The sequence below is a fragment of the Podarcis erhardii genome (assembly GCF_964252035.2).
Source record: "Podarcis erhardii genome assembly, chromosome: 14".
NCBI lineage: Eukaryota > Metazoa > Chordata > Lepidosauria > Squamata > Lacertidae > Podarcis > Podarcis erhardii.
In genome coordinates, this window is record NC_138503.1 from 14251064 (window position 1) to 14268953 (window position 17890).

A 17890-nucleotide genomic window follows, 5' to 3' on the forward strand; every position below is an offset into this window, starting at 1 on the left:
TTAATATGAATTCAGTGGCTAATATGCATAAACTCATGTGTACATACGTGGAAGCACATGCATAGAAGCATGCTTTCAGGTACCACATCTTATTTCCTCTGCTTTTGCAATTTCCACACTGTTACATCTAAAGATGGAACTTGCCAGAGGTGCAGGATGCTCAGCAATTTTGTGCCTTCGTTTTTGAAACTAATCTGTACAGGTTTACCTTTTTCCTCAGATAGCCCAGTGTTGTCTACTCTGACTTGCAGCAGCTGTCAAGCCCACCAGATTGGGACCCTTCCCAGTCCTAATCCAAGCCCTTTTGGTACCAGAGACAGAATCTGGGACCTTCTGCATTGCAAAGCATGGGCTATGTCACTGGATCACAGCCTCTTGATGTAATATATGAAAAGATGAAACTTCCTCATACTGGCCTCAGTTCTCAAAGATTACAGGCCGAGGTCTTTCCCAGTCCTGCTACCTATTATGCATTATTATATTGGTCTGAGGAACCTGTGGCACTCCCATTCCCATCATCTTTGACCATTTTCCATGCTCACTAGAGTCCAATAATATCTTAAGGGCCACAAAGTCACCTGTCCTGCTTTAAATGGAGATAAACTACCGTATTTTTCGCTCCATAGGACACACTTTCCCCCCGCCAAAATTTAAGGGGAAATGTGTGTGCGTCCTATGGAGCGAATGCAGGCTCCTTGGCTTCAGCAATAGCAACACGAAGCCTCCGGAGGCTTCGTGTTGCTTTTGCTGAAGCCTGGAGAGTGAGAAGGATAGCCGCCTGAAGCCTTTGGAGCGCAGCGCGAGTTCCCGCTGTGCTCCGCAAGCTTCAGGTTCCTTTCGCTGAAGCCAGGAGAGCAAGACTCTCCTGGCTTCAGCAGAGAGTGAGAGCTGTGCAGCACCCCTTCAGCCAAGCGGGAGGAGAAATGGAAGGGGCTCCGTTTCTCCTGCTGCTTCGCTGAAGGGGCGATGGGCAGAGAGGGGGAGATTTTTTTTCCTTGTTCTCCCCCTCTAAAACAAGGTGCGTTCTATGGAGCGAAAAATACAGTATGTGCTCTGCCACTGAGATGCATTGAGAACGTTTCTTTTTTCATCTGATTTTGGCTTGTTTTCACTAATTGTAGTTTAAACAACCACTGTTTCCTCAGTTAGGGTGTCATGGTGAACTACTGTTTTTTGAACATCAGAAACATACATTTCTGATTTCTTTGTGTGCATGAGGAGTGGGGAGGGGGAGACTGTGTGAGAAGACTCTGTGTGCAGTTTGTTAGTGTCATAATAGAAAATAATTGTTTCCCATTACATCTGATCTGGACCAGTATATAAATTATATACCCCAGTATATTTGATAGAATTTCTCTGGCTTGTGTAAAAACTATCCTTCTTTTAAAAGGGATTATTCTGCTGTTGCTGATGCGTCCCAGACTATTTTAAAACGTTGTTAATATTCTTTTTTGTTTGGTAGGTGAACATATAGATTATTGTGGATATGCTGTGCTCCCAATGGCCATAGAGCAAGATATACTTATAGCTGCTGAACCTCTAAACACTCCAGCTATCCATCTGGCCAATACAAACCCTTTGTACTCGTAAGTGTTCTTGTTATTTCAATTATTGTTGCTGTTACGATTATACCTAAAGTTTCCTAGGCACTGTACAATGATTAAAAAGCAAGAAAAGGTACTATGATGCATATATGGTGGAATTGTTTAAACATCAAACAATTTTGGGAAACAATATATAACGAAATGAAAAAAATGTTCAGATATTCATTTAGGAAAACACCAGAAGGTTTTCTATTGAGAATAGTACCAGGAAGTCTAAAGGAAGAGGACAAGATATTATATTTATACGCAACAGTAGCCGCAAGGCTATTGATTGCGAAAAATTGGAAAAGTGGTATTATACCGACAAAAACAGAGTGGCTTGCCAAATTATTGGAGTATTACAATATATCCAAAACAATGGGAGAAATTGGAAGGATCTCAAAAGAGAAGATAGACAGGGACTGGAAGGTGTTTAAAGGATACTTGCAAAACCATATTGAAAAATCGGAACTCCTGTTAGAATAAACAAGTTCCGTTATAAATACTGAAATACTAAATAAGATGGATAACAATGTGTAACAGAAAAAGAAGCGTGATATTAGGTTAAAGGTGTGTGAAAGAAAGTAATAGAAGTGGAAAGAAATTGCAATTGAGTAGATTGGAAGTCTAACACAAAGGTTGGGTGAGGGGTGGTGGATGGTGATGGGAAAAGGAATTATCTGTGGGATTGAGTGTAGGTATGTTTGAACATTTTTAAGGATTGTATAAAATGTATGCTTGTATATTCGTAATATGTGTGTATTAATGCCGAATTATTTTAATAATAAAAACTTTTCAAAAAAAAAAAAAAAAGCAAGATACCCAATGCCTTCAAGCTTGCATTCTGATAGACACAATATAAAGAAAAATGGGATGGGAAAGGAACAGAAAAAGAAGCAAATTTGGACAAGCAAATATTTCATGGCAAGGTAGAAGGGCTATTCTGGGAGCAAGTGTCCAAGTTACAGGAGATTGGACATCAGCAAAGTGCTCACCAATGAGGACTGGATTACAGATGCAGCACAGTCCAAACAAACCAAGGTCAAGAATAGAGGATCAGATTAGCCCTGTGGATAGCTCAGTCGGTAGAGCATGGGTCTCTTAATCTCAGGGTTGTGGGTTTGAGCCCCACGTTGGGCAAATGATTGCAGGGGAATGAATGATCTTCATGCTCCCTTCCAACTCTATAACTCTATGATTCTATGACACAGGGACATCTGTACTGTACGTTTAAAACAGTATCATACTACTCTAAATGATCATGTCTCCTAACAACTTTTGGCACCCTTAACAAAAGTACACTCTCTTTAGGGGAAGCTATGACTGTTTAAAGTAGGATAATATTGCTTTAAATGTATAATACAAAGACTAGGCCAAGGTCAATATCACAGGGAAGTGATATAGGTATAATTCTGCAAGTCTATAAAACTTGATCCAGGAACTGGGAGCCAGAGAACTCTGGTGTTTCTAGCAACACCAGAGTGAGGTCTTATATACAGTGGTACCTCGGGTTACAAATGCTTCAGGTTACAGACGCTTCAGGTTACAGACTCCACTAACCCAGAAATAGTACCTCGGGTTAAGAACTTTGCTTCAGGATGAGAACAGAAATTGTGTGGCGGCGGCGCGGCGGCAGCGGGATGCCCCGTTAGCTAAAGTGGTGCTTCAGGTTAAGAACAGTTTCAGGTTAAGAACGGACCTCCGGAACGAATTAAGTTCTTAACCCGAAGTTCCACTGTACCTCCTAAACACCACCCTAACCACAGCTGCTGGCAGTGAAAGACTAAGATTATACAATAATTACACAATTATACAATAATAATAATTAGGGATGCATTGTAATGATCAGTGCAGATATCCATGTGGTGCCTTTCAGCTAGATCTGCCAAATTCTGTGTTTGTACGTATATGAGCAAATTATTTGGAATTCTCTAATACTTTCTTGCAGAGTGATTTGTGTTTTCCTTGTATGTAGCAGAACATGCACACCTTTCTCTTGAAACGGAAGCACCTTATGTCTTAAGTGTTCCTAAATGCTTGGCAGGGGATGTAGTTTGAGGAAAACTGCCTCGTGGGCCAAATTTGGCTCATGGGCTGGAGGTTCCCAACCCTTGTGTTACAGCATAATACAGTACAGAGGACCAAACTACACCTAAGTGAGATCTCCTCTTGGGCTATTTTGATTGTCTGTACAAGTCAAATTATTATTCTAAAAATAAGAATGGAGTCTTTATTCATAACACTGGATTTTAAAATTCTCCGCACCTGAATTGCAGAAAAGTTGCCTCAGACAACTCCATAATAAGATTATTGTGTTGATAATTTCCAGGATAGAATGGAAGTGTCAATTTTCTGTTCTTTGCAAAGAGTTTCCCCATTTACTCATTTGTCACAGTTATATTGCATTGTGCCTGGCTGTCTTGTGAGGATGGATATCTGAATATCATGTGCCAGCATAGATGCCAACATTTCTTTCAGTCTTTTGGTTTGAAAAGGCTGCAAATAATTTCAGTGGTCTGCACACCCAACTTGTAACATTTAATTCCGTGGGGCAGCCAGCGATACCATATAATTATCCCTGTTTTGTTTATTGTTTGGTTTTTGAGCTTTTAAAAGAAAGGCATGCACAGAGGAAACAGGATCCCTGTTTATTTGGAGGGAGGAGAGAAAAGGGGAAGCAGCAGACTGCATATTTATTTTCTCCGGCAAACAATACGAACTTGTAGCACAAAGAGTGATTTCTACCAACAGTAACTTCTCCTTTTTGTGGTATTATTCATCTGAATTGCCTGATGAATTTTAAGAAAACATGGAAACAAGTCTGGTTTGTAAAATAGACCTTAGGGTCTGCCTGGGTGTTCTTTTTTCCTACCTAGAATAGTTATTTTAAAGTCCTTTAAAGCCCTTCACGGCCTAGGACCCTTGTACCTACAGGACCACCTCTCCTGGTATGCCCCGCGGAGGACCTTAAGGTCCATATATAGCAACACCCTAGAGGTCCCAGGCCCTAAGGAAGTTAGATTAGCCTCAACCAGAGCCAGGGCCTTCTCAACATTGGCTCCGGCCTGGTGGAATGCTCTGTTTCATGAGACCAGGGCCCTGCGGGATCTGATTTCTTTCTGCAGGGCCTGTAAGACAGAGTTGTTCCACCTGGCCTTTGGCTTGGAATCAGTTTGATTCCCTCCCCCTCTTTCTTTTTCCTTTCTCCTCCTGTGAAGAGATTGCACCCTAATGTTTTAATGTTGTATCTTAATCTTTTAAATTGTATTTTAATCAACTTGTTTTTATTATTGGTTGTTAGCTCCCCTGAGCCCGGTCTTGGCTGGGGAGGGCGGGGTATAGATAAAAATTTATTATTATTATTATTATTATTATTGTACCATGTCCAGTCCCTACAGAGCATTTGTTTGCGGGAAGGTTATACAACAGTGAGCATTCATCCTGATATGCTTGTGCGCTGTTCTGCATCTTCTCGTTAAGCATTCCTTTGTCCCACGCTTTTCAGTGCATTTCACCGACACTTTCCAAACCACAGAACCCAATCCTTTTTAAAAAGTGGATTGGTTTTTCAGCCCAAGGGCCACATCCTTTTTTGGAGAACCTTCCAGGGGCCAGCTGTCCCTTGGTGGCATACCCCTCAACCCTCAATTCAGGCAACCAAGAAGCATGATCAGAGTTCTAGGACAGGCATCCCCAAACTCGGCCCTCCAGATGTTTTGGGACTACAACTCCCATCATCCCTAGCTAACAGGACCAGTGGTCAGGGATGATGGGAGTTGTAGTCCCAAAACATCTGGAGGGCCGAGTTTGCCTATGCCTATTCTAGGGCACACTACAGCCAGGCGAGAACAGGTGGATGCAAAGCAGGGCTGGTATATTCCGTTACTGGGGCATTGCCCCTCTCTCAGTCACCCCCCCCCTCAGTCTACCTTAACCTTAGCTAAAACCAGTCCTAGGGTTGGAACAGCCTGCCAGCATTCTCTTCATTAGCCCTTGTACAGGCATAGGCAAACTCCGGCCCTCCAGATGTCTGGGGCTACAATTCCCATCATCCCTAGCTAACAGGACCAGTGGTCAGGGATGATGGGAATTGTAGTCCCAAACCTCTGGAGGGCCGGAGTTTGCCTATGCCTGCCCTTGTAGAACTCAGTAGGAAAGAGGATGGGGGTCAAAGCCAGGATTAGTTGGCTCTTCCTTTCATTGGCTCTGACTCCCCCAATGGCCAGGCTCTCTGCTCTCTGCCCTACCAGCCCTAGTGGGCACTAGTCACCACTGGGTGTTGCTCAGGAAAGTGTGTTGGCCAAGCAGACTCCAGACTGACCGACCGACCTAGAGAGCTGCATTTGGCCTCTGGGCCTGAGGGTCTCCATCACCACACTAGGGCAGTTCGGTTGAGCAAAACTATATGTTTTCAACAAAATAATATTCCACAAAACAGAGACAATCTGGAGTTGCCCTCTGTCCCTCAGAGTACATGGTGTAAGGTAAAGGTAAAGGGACCCCTGACCATTAGGTCCAGTCGTGACCGACTCAGGTTGCGGCGCTCATCTCGCTTTATTGGCCGAGGGAGCCAGCGTACAGCTTCTGGGTCATGTGGCCAGCATGACTAAGCCGCTTCTGGTGAAACCAGAGCAGCCAACGGAAACGCTGTTTACCTTCCCGCTGGAGCAGTACCTATTTATCTACTTGCCCTTTGATGTGCTTTCGAACTGCTAGGTTGGCAGGAGCAGGGACCAAGCAACGGGAGCTCACGCCGTTGCGGGGATTCGAACCGCCGACCTTCTGATCGGCAAGTCCTAGGCTCTGTGGTTTAACCCCACATTGCTACCCGCATCCCTTATACATGGTGTGGGGCACCCCAAATTGGGAGTCCATGTGATGAACATGAATGCAGATTAGGCATGCTTACCACTCCACCTGGTACCGAGAGCAGGGAGGGTGTTAGAAAGTGAGCTGGCACAAACCTGTGGCCTGCTCCCCATCTCTCTCTGGCCAGCATCTTGAGAGGCAGAGTGGGGCGAGATGAAGAAATAATGTTTGACAGGCCCTTGGCAAAACCTTTGGCAAAAAGAAAAGAAAAGAATGTGTCGCTCCTTAGCCAGCAGATGGCAGCAGCAGGTCGTTTATATTTTTAAAAGCACTAAACCTACGTTGATGGACTTTTAATGTTTTTCCCGTATGTTTATATTTTCCAGGGATTTTACTACAAATGCCAACAACATTCAAATTAATCAAACGGAACCTTTGTGGCACAACTACTTTCTGTGTGGAGTCAAAGGAATTGAGGTAAAACAAATTCAGTATGCATCATTGTAGTAAGTTGTGTGTTTTTTGGGTATGTGCATCATTTAAAGTGTTTTTTTTAAAAAAAAAAATAACACAATACAACAAAGTATTAATTAAATCATTTAAAATGCATTATAGTTAGATTTATTTACACCGATAAAGCACCATGGCTACAAAACTCTTTCAGAATTTATGGTCTCTTGTTTCACGTTTTCAGGCATTAAAATGTTTCTCCTTGCTGTGAGTTTTTGAAAGATTTTTTCAGAGCTCCAAGAGTAGAGTAGATTAATAAAAGTGTGACATAGGAATATGATCAATATTTCTCTAATTTTAACTCCACATTGTAACCTGGAAATCCTGGGTTAACCCACTGAAATTAGTGAAATTACAGGTGGGCAGAGTTGGGGAATGGGGGCTAATAACCATATTACTTGCAGTAATACCCTGTACCAGGGACAAGAACTCTTTTTCGGCCTGAGGGTTACATTTCCTCATAGACAAGTATCATTAAGGGACATTCAGCCTGTTCCCCAGTTGTGCCTGCTTATAGCTCACCACTTGGTTCTGGCCTTGAAAAATCAATCTTCCTCCTCTACCTTTCCTCTCTACTTGCCGTTCCTTGTGTGCCTTGTTGTTTTGGTTGTGAACCTCATGTTAGGGTCTCTCTCTCTCTCTTTTATTGGTGTGCGCTGCTTTGGGAGACAATAATTGTCTAAAAGGTAAGATAAAAATACAGTAGGTAAATGGCATATACTGTACTTGAGTTAAAGATCGTTAAGTTAAATGAAGCAGCATGCATCTGTATTCAAGGGCTTGCACATCAGCCAGTGATTTATTGCAAAACCACATTCTATCAGGTAACCTGTATAGGGGCCCAGAGAGACAGTAAACTCCAGATTGTTTCCTGGCTCCAAGGGGGAAATAAAATTTGGGGGAGATTTGTGCATGCTGAACAGAGTCCCCTATAAAGAAGGTGATGCATATAAAACGTTAAAAAGAAAGTAAGTGCAAACACAAAACCCCTTAAGCAAAACATTATTCAGCTGGAAGTTGCAAGAGAACCCAAGGACATAAACGTGTTTATATTAAAGTGAACATACTATCCTTTTGGAAGAGGAGTGCTGCAAAGCTTGGTAAAATCCACGTTCAGTTCTGAAACTGGAGCCAGGCACCCTCCTCTTCTCCCCCACCCTCCCAATGTTAAACATTGCGTGATAGGTTTGCAAGTGTGATTCCCTTTCAAGGCAATTCTGCCGATGAGTTCCTAGTTAAATATATGACTTAGATTTCTCCCCTGCCTCTCAGTCTTGTCTTCTGATGTTCTGTGTGGAAGTGGTTGGCAGCGATAGTGCTTGAGCTAATAGTTTGTTTGTGTGTCTAAGAAAGGGAATTTTTATGTGGGTCATTTGTGGTGGTGATTAGGACGTGTTGAACTAGAGCTATTTTCTGTGGGTGCTGCAAGAATTCCGCAAGAACTGTCTAATACTGGAATGATGTCAGGGTGTGGGGGAGGATAACGTTTTAAAATAAATCAGACTTTGCAGAGATCGCAAACTTTCTCTTGGAAATCCTCACCTTTAGTTACAAGTTTATAAGAGCATGTGGATCTTACTTTGCTGGACCAGACCACCATTCTATTTCATTCAGGTCTGGGTTTGTTTGTTTTTTCGAAGGGGACAAACAGGCTACCCTTGGTGGGTAGGCCTGGGCGATATATTGATATATCACCCAGGACCGGTATAAGGAGCAGACCGCGATGTCGGCCTCTTTTTTTTTTTTTTAAATGAATTTTTATTAGGATTTTAAAGGTTACGGAAAAAAAATATAAAAAGAAAACAATTGAAGAAAAAACAGAAAAAACAGTACATATAAAAAGAAAAAAATAATGAAAAAACATCATCACAAAACAGAAAAAAGAAGTGAAAAAAACAAGTCAAACCTTTAACTCACTTACTTACATTCACTTATTTCCTTGACTTCCTCACGCCTCCCATTTTTGTATTCTAATTCAATTAGATATTCCAGCAAATCCTTCCAACCTTGTTTTTATCCTAATAATTTAACTTAGCATACTATAATTCCCCTCTTTGTATTCTAATTCATATAGATATTTCAGCAAATCCTTCATCTTATTTTTATCCTTATATCTTATCTTAATATACTATAATTTTCCATTCTTTCTTTCACCAAATAACCATCCACTTTTACTTTATTTAATCTTATTTCTCATTAAAACTTATATATCTGTACTTATTCTTAAGACGTTTCCCCTAGGATCAAAAAAGATTCCATTCCACGATTTTCCCATCTCTCATTAAAAGAAAAGAAAAAACAAATTATGTTATATGCACTTTAAATTCCCAATTTTCTTCCACCAGATCCCCTCCCCGGTTTCGGCCCCTGGCAATAGTTCCATCAATCTCGAAAAACCATCAACCCGGAGATCTTAAGTCTGAGGCTCCTAAGTCTCTTTCATATCCCCTCTGCCGGTCTTTTTGATAATCTTTGGTGTTGAAAACCAGATCTCGGGGAAGCTCCAACCCAACGGTAACCATATTCCTTCCTGCCAAACTTCCATAGTTAAAAATAGGGCCTATAGGATATTCCAAATCTTGTTTCACACTCCTTTCAAATCCGAAGGCCCCCAAAGCTCCAACCTCTACCTGGCTCAGATTTGTATCCCAAAGGTCATTTGATCTCCACATAGGGTGATCTCTCCATCTTTCATTTTCCAAACCAATCCAGGCTTCCATCTCCAAAAATTTACTTCTCCTAGTTGCCATCATGTAAGGCCTCAAATTGTAGTCCACCATTTGCCTCTGTAGGGTTACGGCTCCCCCTCTCATCACTTTAATCACAACATGATTCTCCTTCTCAAATTTTTCAATTTGTTCAGTTGGAAGAGGTTCCTGTGCCGAGTTCTTGTCAACTTCTTTACTAATACCCACTTTTGTTCCCAAGATTACAACATTAGTAGCCATAACATCGCGATGTCGGCTTCACTCAGCGGTATATCCCTGGTGAAACCACCACAACTCTGAGTCCCTCTGCTATCAGTGTCTGCTAAGAGTTTCTTCCTCCAGCGAGCTTTGCTAGCAGAGGGACTCAGGAGCAGCGGCAGTTTCACCAGCGATATATGGAGAAACAAGCTATATCTTCGAGGCACCGTGAGCCGGTGGCGGGGTGAGGGCTCTGTGAAACTGTGAGGAAACTGGCGCTCTCTGCAGTTAAAGGAGCCCCGATGCTCTGCCCACTCATCTGTGAGCATAACTGTTCCCTTTTTTAAAGGGAAATTCCCTCATTCCAAATAGGATTCCTCACAAGAAAAGGGTAAAGTTGCTCACAGCTATGCCTGTGAGCGGCAGGAGCACTGGGGCTGTCTCAGCTGGGGAGGGGAAACAGGCAAGCCTCTCTCGCAATATACTGCTGGGTGAAGGCGCCATTGTGCTCTGGCCCTCAAACCAGTCCTGGACAATGTATTGATACATCGCCCAGGCCGCCTCCTCCTTTTCTTCTTCTTCTTCTTCTTCTTCTTCTTCTTCTTCTTCTTCTTCTTCTTCTTCTTCTTCATTTGTATCTTGCCCATCACTCCAGCCACTCTGGGTAGTTTTCAACATATATAAAAACATAACAGAACATTAAACATTAAAAAGCTTTGCTATACAGTGGTACCTTGGGTTACATACACTTCAGGTTACAGACGTTTCAGGTTACAGACTCCGCTAACCCAGAAATAGTACCTCAGGTTAAGAACTTTGCTTCAGGATGAGAACAGAAATCGTGCTCCGGCGGCAGCAGGAGGCCCCATTAGTTAAAGTGGTGCTTCAGGTTAAGAACGAATTAAGTACTTAATCCGAGGTACCACTGCATATGATTTATATGCCCCTGGTCTGCATCGCAAGTGGTGCAATTCACCGGCCCCGCCAGCTGGTGAGTGTAGGCTCACAGCTCCCATGAGTGCCACCTCTTGTTTTTGCTGGGCAGGCCGCAGCAGTGGTGGTGGTAGTAGTTATGGCAGCGGGCCCAGTGAGAGTGGGCCCTTACAGTTGCTCCATTATATTGCCTGCTGGCTCCAAGCCTGCTAACAGCAGGTGCTGTTAAACAGTTGATGAAGATGGCCGCTATCTCTGTTTTTCCTCACCATATGAAACTTCTGAGCATGGGGGTTCCACTTAGCTACCATGGTAATAACCACTGCTAGACCTGCCTTCCATTCTTTTCCCCTGTTCCTTTTAGACTGAAACCCTAAACATACTTACTATGGAATGTTGTTGTTGTTGTTTAGTCGTGTCCGACTCTTCGTGACCCCATGGACCAGAGCACGCCAGGCACTCCTGTATTCCACTGCCTCCCTCAGTTTGGTCAAACTCATGCTGGTAGCTTCGAGAACGCTATCCAACCATCTCGTCCTCTGTCGTCCCCTTCTCCTTGTGCCCTCCATCTTTCCCAACATCAGGGTCTTTTCCAGGGAGTCTTCTCTTCTCATGAGGTGACCAGAGTATTGGAGCCTCAGCTTCAGGATCTGTCCTTCCAGTGAGCACTCAGGGCTGATTTCCTTAAGAATGGATAGGTTTGATCTTCTTGCAGTCCATGGGACTCTCAAGAGTCTCCTCCAGCACCAGAATTCAAAAGCATCAATTCTTCGGCGATCAGCCTTCTTTATGGTCCAGCTCTCACTTCCATACATCACTACTGGGGAAACCATAGCTTTAACTATATGGACCTTTGTTGGCAAGGTGATGTCTCTATGGAATAAACCCCTTTAAATGCAACAAGGCTGCAATCCAATGCATTTACTTGGGAGGTAGGCTATGTGTGTGTGCGTGCGCGCACATGTGCTGCGGCCCTGCCCACTGCCATTGTATACCTCCTCCATTACCCTTGAGAAAATGCACCTGCCCAAGAAAAACTAGTTCTTCACCTCTGCTGAATAGGCTTGGCCACTTTTAGCCAAATGTTCTTGAACAAAGTTTAGGAATGTAGAAAGCTGCATTAGACTTCGTCAGACCCTTTCTCCATCTAGCTCAGTATTGTCATAAAAACTGAAATCAGCAAAATATCTCCCTACATATATATGTAGATGCTGGGGATTGAACTTGCGACCTTCTGCAAAGCAGATGCTCTACCAGTGAGCTATGGTCCATCTGAATGTCATATAATTTACAGTACATTTCCGAGCACAATTCAAAGTGTCGGTGCTGACCTTTAAAGCCCTCAACAGCCTCGGCCCACTATACCTGAAGGAGTGTCTCCACCCCCATCGTCCATCCCAGACACTAAGGTCCCACTCCGAGGGCCTTCTGGCAGCTCCCTCACTGCAAGAAGTGAAGCTACAGGGAACCAGGCAGAGGGCCTTCTTGGTAGTGGCACCCACCCTGTCGAACACCCTCCCATCAGATGTCAAGGAAATAAAGAACTATCTGACTTTTAGAAGACATCTGAAGGCAGCCCTGTTTAGGGAAGTTTTTAATGCTTGATTTTTATCCATTTTTTTATATTCTGTTGGGGGCCGCCCAGAGTGGTTGGGGAGGCCTGGCCAGATGGGCGGGGTATAAATAAAATTATTATTATTGTTATTATTGTTATTATTATTATTACAAAACAGTAAATAATAGCCAAAGTCTTCCATTCCTCTCAGTATAGCCAATTTTCATAGCTAATTTCCCCCCGTCTTCCTTAAAGCACCGCAATGGACTGCAGTCTCAAGGATGCTAAAGAGTATCTCAGCCTGTGATCCAGGAGAGAAACTAAAATAGTCAGGCCAATTCATCCACTCACTGAAATTTGTAAAACCTTGGGCAAAAGTTAGTTGTTTAGTACTATATCATTTATCCTTTTCGCCTTTCCAATATGTTTTTCTTAATTTAATATTTCATGTCAGGATAAGCCAGACCACCTACCAAACACAAAGCAAATAGATACATGGAAAAGGAACTCGCAGTGTGCTTTAGTAGAACATTTTTTCCCCCAGTCAAGGGCCACATTCCCTCTGGACTAATTTTTTGAGGGCGACATTCTGGTGGAGAACCCGAAGTGGCCACAGCCCCATATTTTACTCTCTCCTTTTCCAACACCCCTTTCTCTCTTCCTGTCTTCCCTGATCCATGGACTGCAAAAAGAGGAGCAGATTTCTGTTGCCAAAAGTCTGAACCGATTGCTCCCAAAACCTCAGGCCTCCTGGAAATTTGTCTTAAATTGTCAGTAAGGCACCATGCCTGTGTCATATGTGATTGGCCAAAATAATTTCTGTTCCATCTGCAGTGGAAATGTGAAAAAATCTGATGCTCTTTCCTAGGAATCGGAAATATTTCAACCTTCTGCAGAGCAAGTGTTTACGGCTCCCAAAAATGAGAGGCCAGGAATTTAAAAGATTTCTTCGCCAGGTCTTCTTTCATCTCCCAGAAGGAGAGATTCCTAGGAAGCAAGGGGTGGGGGGAGAGAAAATAATAATAATTGGAAAAAATGGAGAAGCGATTGCTTCATTCGCCAGTAGGATTGCAAAACATGGAAAGAAAAAGACACACAATTGCTAACTGGGATGTTGAAAGTGGTGATGGATGTGTGTTATTTTGCTATTTGCTTTCTGACTGAAGAGCGACATATACAAAAAAGGAATTTGCATGCTCCTGCAGTCTCTCATTTACTGTAGCCTGGGAAGCAGCTCATTTGATGCAGCTGTAATTGATCGCATTACTCCTTTGTAGGGCCACTTACGGTAAACTGCTACTTCTCACTGGACCCGATAGTCTCAGCAGGGCTAAATTAACCAAAGAATTTAACTTGGTCAACAGCCCAACTCCATCTACTGCTTGCCATTAACTGCCTCTGAGAGACTGTGCATTCATTGCATCACTGTGCAAATGTACAATTGGCTGCATCATACAGAATGTAGCATCCACAAGTCTGTTTCCATTTCCAAAAAACCCATCACTTTTTTTAGTTTTTATTGCCCTGTGGAAGTGCCAGCCACCTCACTTCGGAAGCCCATGTCAGCAGAACCTTCTTCAAAATAAAAATGGATAAAACTACCCTCAGATCGTCAGATGAAGAGCAGTATACAAACTTAAAAAATAATAATTATAATAATAAAGCCAAGTTGTTAGAAATTAAATGGAAAACATGGACGTTTGTGCCTACCACTGTATGTGTATATATAGCATAACATTGACATAGCATGACATGTAAAAATTTTGATGGAGCAATTCTATGCATAGGTCTGTTTCTTGGTGTAAGATGTTTTGTAGACATTTTATTTTTAAACAACTTGAAAGAGTCTTAACAGTGGAAGAAATATTCAAAACATACCAGTTTGTTCTAAAACCCCTGATTTGCTAGTTGTCATCAAAAGCAAAGCGACTTCAAATAAATTCTGCCAATAATTTTTTTGCTGGGGAAAATCAGATGTACCATTAAAAGTGTTTCTTATGTGCTGTGTTCTGTCCAGTTAGTAGTGAGAATTCTAAATGCTGGCCACAATTCCCTACCTCTGTGATAATATCTGATATTTATTAATACTTTCTCCATCTGTACCAACAAGAATAATATATTTGATATCTATTTGACTTGAAGGCATTGGCATCCCATTTGGCATCTGGTCTAACTCATAAAACTTCCACTTGGCTAAAACAGGTCTTTGATTGACAATATGTGGACTTTAGGGGAAATTGTTAGCATATTTTAGCTTATGAGGTTGCTGGCCCAGTAGCTTGTCTGCTGATGTTGTATTAGGAGTCTGGGAGTTTAGAATGATTACTTTCTACGGTGAGCCACAGACCACTTAAGATGGCTTTAAGCCACTATAGAAAAATGGAACTGCCTATGTACTACAGTTTCAGTAAAAACCGACCATCTTTTCAAAGCCCCATATTGAAATTTCTTACTGAAGTAGAAGTGGTTTGCAGAGCATTCTGCTCAAGTCTTCATATAAGCAGCACTTTTTATAGACTTACCCTGGCTGAATACAGTGATACTTTGGGCCTCTAAATAGCTGCTCTATAACTGAAAAAAAAATGGTTCAAGGAACAGGTGGATGTGGGCTTTCTTTGGATTTTTCCTTAGCTACTTGTAAGTTGTACTGGCAAACACCTGTTAAGTTCCTATTTCTAGTAAGTTATTTGAGGTAGCAGGAAAGAGGGGTAGTTGAGAAACATAGAAGAATATCCTGATGTCCTCGCTTAGCAGTGATTTGCCAATACTGAGTGAGCACACAGAGATTACATTGGCGCCCTCACTCAGCAATGGCTTGCCTATATTGGGAGTAGGAGATCTGAGCTTTATGGCAGGCAGAAGGCATGGGGCTGGCTCTTTGGGGGGCACTCAGTTCCCAGGACAAGGAAGATTATAGGTAGTGGTGCAGGTATCTTGGCTCAACTGCCTGCAGCAAAGTTAGGGAATCAGTGTCTGTATTCAGTGAGAGCCGCACCTATAAAACGAGGCGTCCAGAAGGAGTGAACTGGGCTGTTTTTGCATCTCAAGGCATAAATGGAGCACTAAAGTGTTTGGAAGAAGAGCGGACACAGGAAACCATGGGTAGCATGGTGTTTGGGAAATAACCTGTGTTTTCAGGAAATATTGAGAGTACAGTGGTACCTTGGGTTACAGACGCTTCAGGTTAGAGACTCTTCAGGTTACAGACTCCACTAACCCAGAAATAGTACCTTGGGTTAAGAACTTTGCTTCAGGATGAGAACAGAAATTGTGCAGCAGCGGCATGGTGGCAGCGGGAGGCCCCATTAGCTAAAGTGGTGCTTCAGGTTAAGAAGAGTTTCAGGTTAAGAATGGACCTCCAGAACGAATTAAGTTCTTAACCTGAGGTACCACTATACAGTAATACCTCGGGTTACATACGCTTCAGGTTACAGACTCTGCTAACCCAGAAATATTACCTCAGGTTAAGAACTTTGCTTCAGGATGAGAACAGAAATCATGCTCCGACAGCGCGGCAGCAGCAGGAGGCCCCATTAGCTAAAGTGGTGCTTCAGGTTAAGTACGGACCTCTGGAACGAATTAAGTACTTAACCCAAGGTACCACTGTAACTGGTTTATGGAAGGTATACTTTAACATAACAAGAAACGCTGCTATAGCAATAGTACCCTTTTAAATGATAAGTTATAAAGGACTGGCAGTGTCAGCCTTAGCTACCAACCTCCTAAGTGGTTGGGAGTGAGGTGGGGTGGGCAAGGGCAAGGCAAAAGCAGACTATTGTAGTCACATCTTTTTGCAGTGATGCTACCTGACCCTCTCAGGCCTACTGCTGGTCCAGCATGTTATCTCTAGTTCCCTAGAACAGTGTTTCCCAACCTTGTGCCTCCAGCTGTTTTTGAACTACAACTCCCATCATCCCTGACTAGCAAGACCAGTGGCAAGGGATGATGGGAATTGTAGTCCAAAAACAGCTGGAGGCACAAGGTTGGGAAACACTGCCCTAGAACTAGGTGGTATCTTAAGGGCTCCCGCGCATCATTAAGCCCCTGGTTCTGGATCCGTGGTAGGGTTGGTTCTGGAAATTGCCTTCAAATGTTATATTTTCCCTGTGAGAAACTATGCCAGTCCTGCTCCGGTGTTAATGTAAGAGCCATTCTTTGCTTATTCTATACTGAAAATGTGTGCCTGAGCTTACTGATTAATTTTAGTAATTTCCCCCTTGCTGTTTAGGATCATTTCAGTCTTGACAGTCCAAGCGGCATGAATTGCCTTGTAGAAGGAACCATCCCTCCAAGTTCTGGCCTCTCCAGTTCCAGTGCCTTGGTCTGCTGTGCAGGACTCGTGACCCTTATGGCAAATGGAAAGACTCTTCCAAAGGTACCGGATGGAAGGCGGGTTGGGGAGGGGAGTACAATTTGTGAGAGACCATGTTAAAATTCAACATTGCTAAATTTCAGGTGTTGTTGGACTGCGACTTCTGTCATCTCTGACCTTTGGCCGTTGTGTTTTAATTTGTTGGAAGCTGCCCGGAGTGACTGGGGTGACCCAGTCAGATGGGGAGAATATTAAGAATAAAAATAAGAATGCAGTGCTGGCTGGGGCTAGTGGGAGGTGTAGTCCAAAACATCAGGAAGACATCAGGCTGAGGAAGGCTGATTTGTATGAACATTTTAAAAAGAAGTTCAGGATTGTTTTCACAATGACCTGTTGGAAAGCTCATTGCAAAAGGGAGCAAGTATTGTTGGCCATCTTCTGTCTAGCATGGAAATGCATGTTAAAGGTGCTATAGGGGGATATATTTTAGCCTAGCCTAAGCCTCCTTACATCGGGACGCGGGTGGCGCTGTGGGTAAAAGCCTCAGTGCCTACGGCTTGCCGATCGAAAGGTCGGCGGTTTGAATCCCCGCGGCGGGGTGCGCTCCCGCTGCTCGGTCCCAGCGCCTGCCAACCTAGCAGTTTGAAAGCACCCCCGGGTGCAAGTAGATAAATAGGGACCGCTTACTGGCGGGAAGGTAAATGGCGTTTCCATGTGCTGCGCTGGCTCGCCGGATGCAGCTTTGTCACGCTGGCCACGTGACCCGGAAGTGTCTCCGGACAGCGCTGGCCCCCGGCCTCTTGAGTGAGATGGGCACACCAACCCCAGAGTCTGTCAAGACTGGCCCATACGGGCAGGGGTACCGTTATCTTTTTAAGCCTCCTTACATGGCCCTGTTTTTTGGTCTACTCTTTATAGTTCTGGTAGTTTGATAACAAGTGGACAATATCTGGGGCTGCCTCACGACATGCAGGAAAAGAAAGAAGTCAAGTTCAGCATAGAAAGCTGAATTGCATGCATTGCTCCTAGCAATTGATAGATTCCTAAGTGAAACCTGTTGCCCCAGACCACACCCAACACCAACTGCAGATGCTTGAATCTGCTCTAAGAGTGCCATTACAGTGGTACTATTCCTTGCAAGTGCCATTACAGTGGTACCTCGGGTTAAGTACTTAATTCATTCCGGAGGTCCGTTCTTAACCTGAAACTGTTCTTAACCTGAAGCACCACTTTAGCTAATGGGGCCTCCTGCTGCCACTGCGCCGCCGGAGCACAATTTCTG

The 17890-nt window shown here is 43.4% G+C and overlaps 1 protein-coding gene across 4 annotated transcripts in view; it reads left to right on the forward strand.

Annotated features, from left to right (window-relative positions):
• Positions 1 to 17890, forward strand: part of GALK2 (galactokinase 2) — an 81176-nt gene that overhangs the window by 6801 nt on the left and 56485 nt on the right. For 3 of the 4 annotated variants that reach the window (XR_014150854.1, XM_081839107.1, XM_081839106.1), the window contains exons 3-5: positions 1463 to 1586; positions 6779 to 6869; positions 16525 to 16671. Coding sequence is in view for 3 of the 4 variants with exons in the window: in XM_081839107.1 (XP_081695233.1) it covers positions 1463 to 1586; positions 6779 to 6869; positions 16525 to 16671 (362 nt within the window). In the remaining variant the exon portion in view is untranslated. The remainder of the gene's footprint in view (positions 1 to 1462; positions 1587 to 6778; positions 6870 to 16524; positions 16672 to 17890) is intronic. The other variant, XM_081839108.1, reaches the window with a different exon arrangement.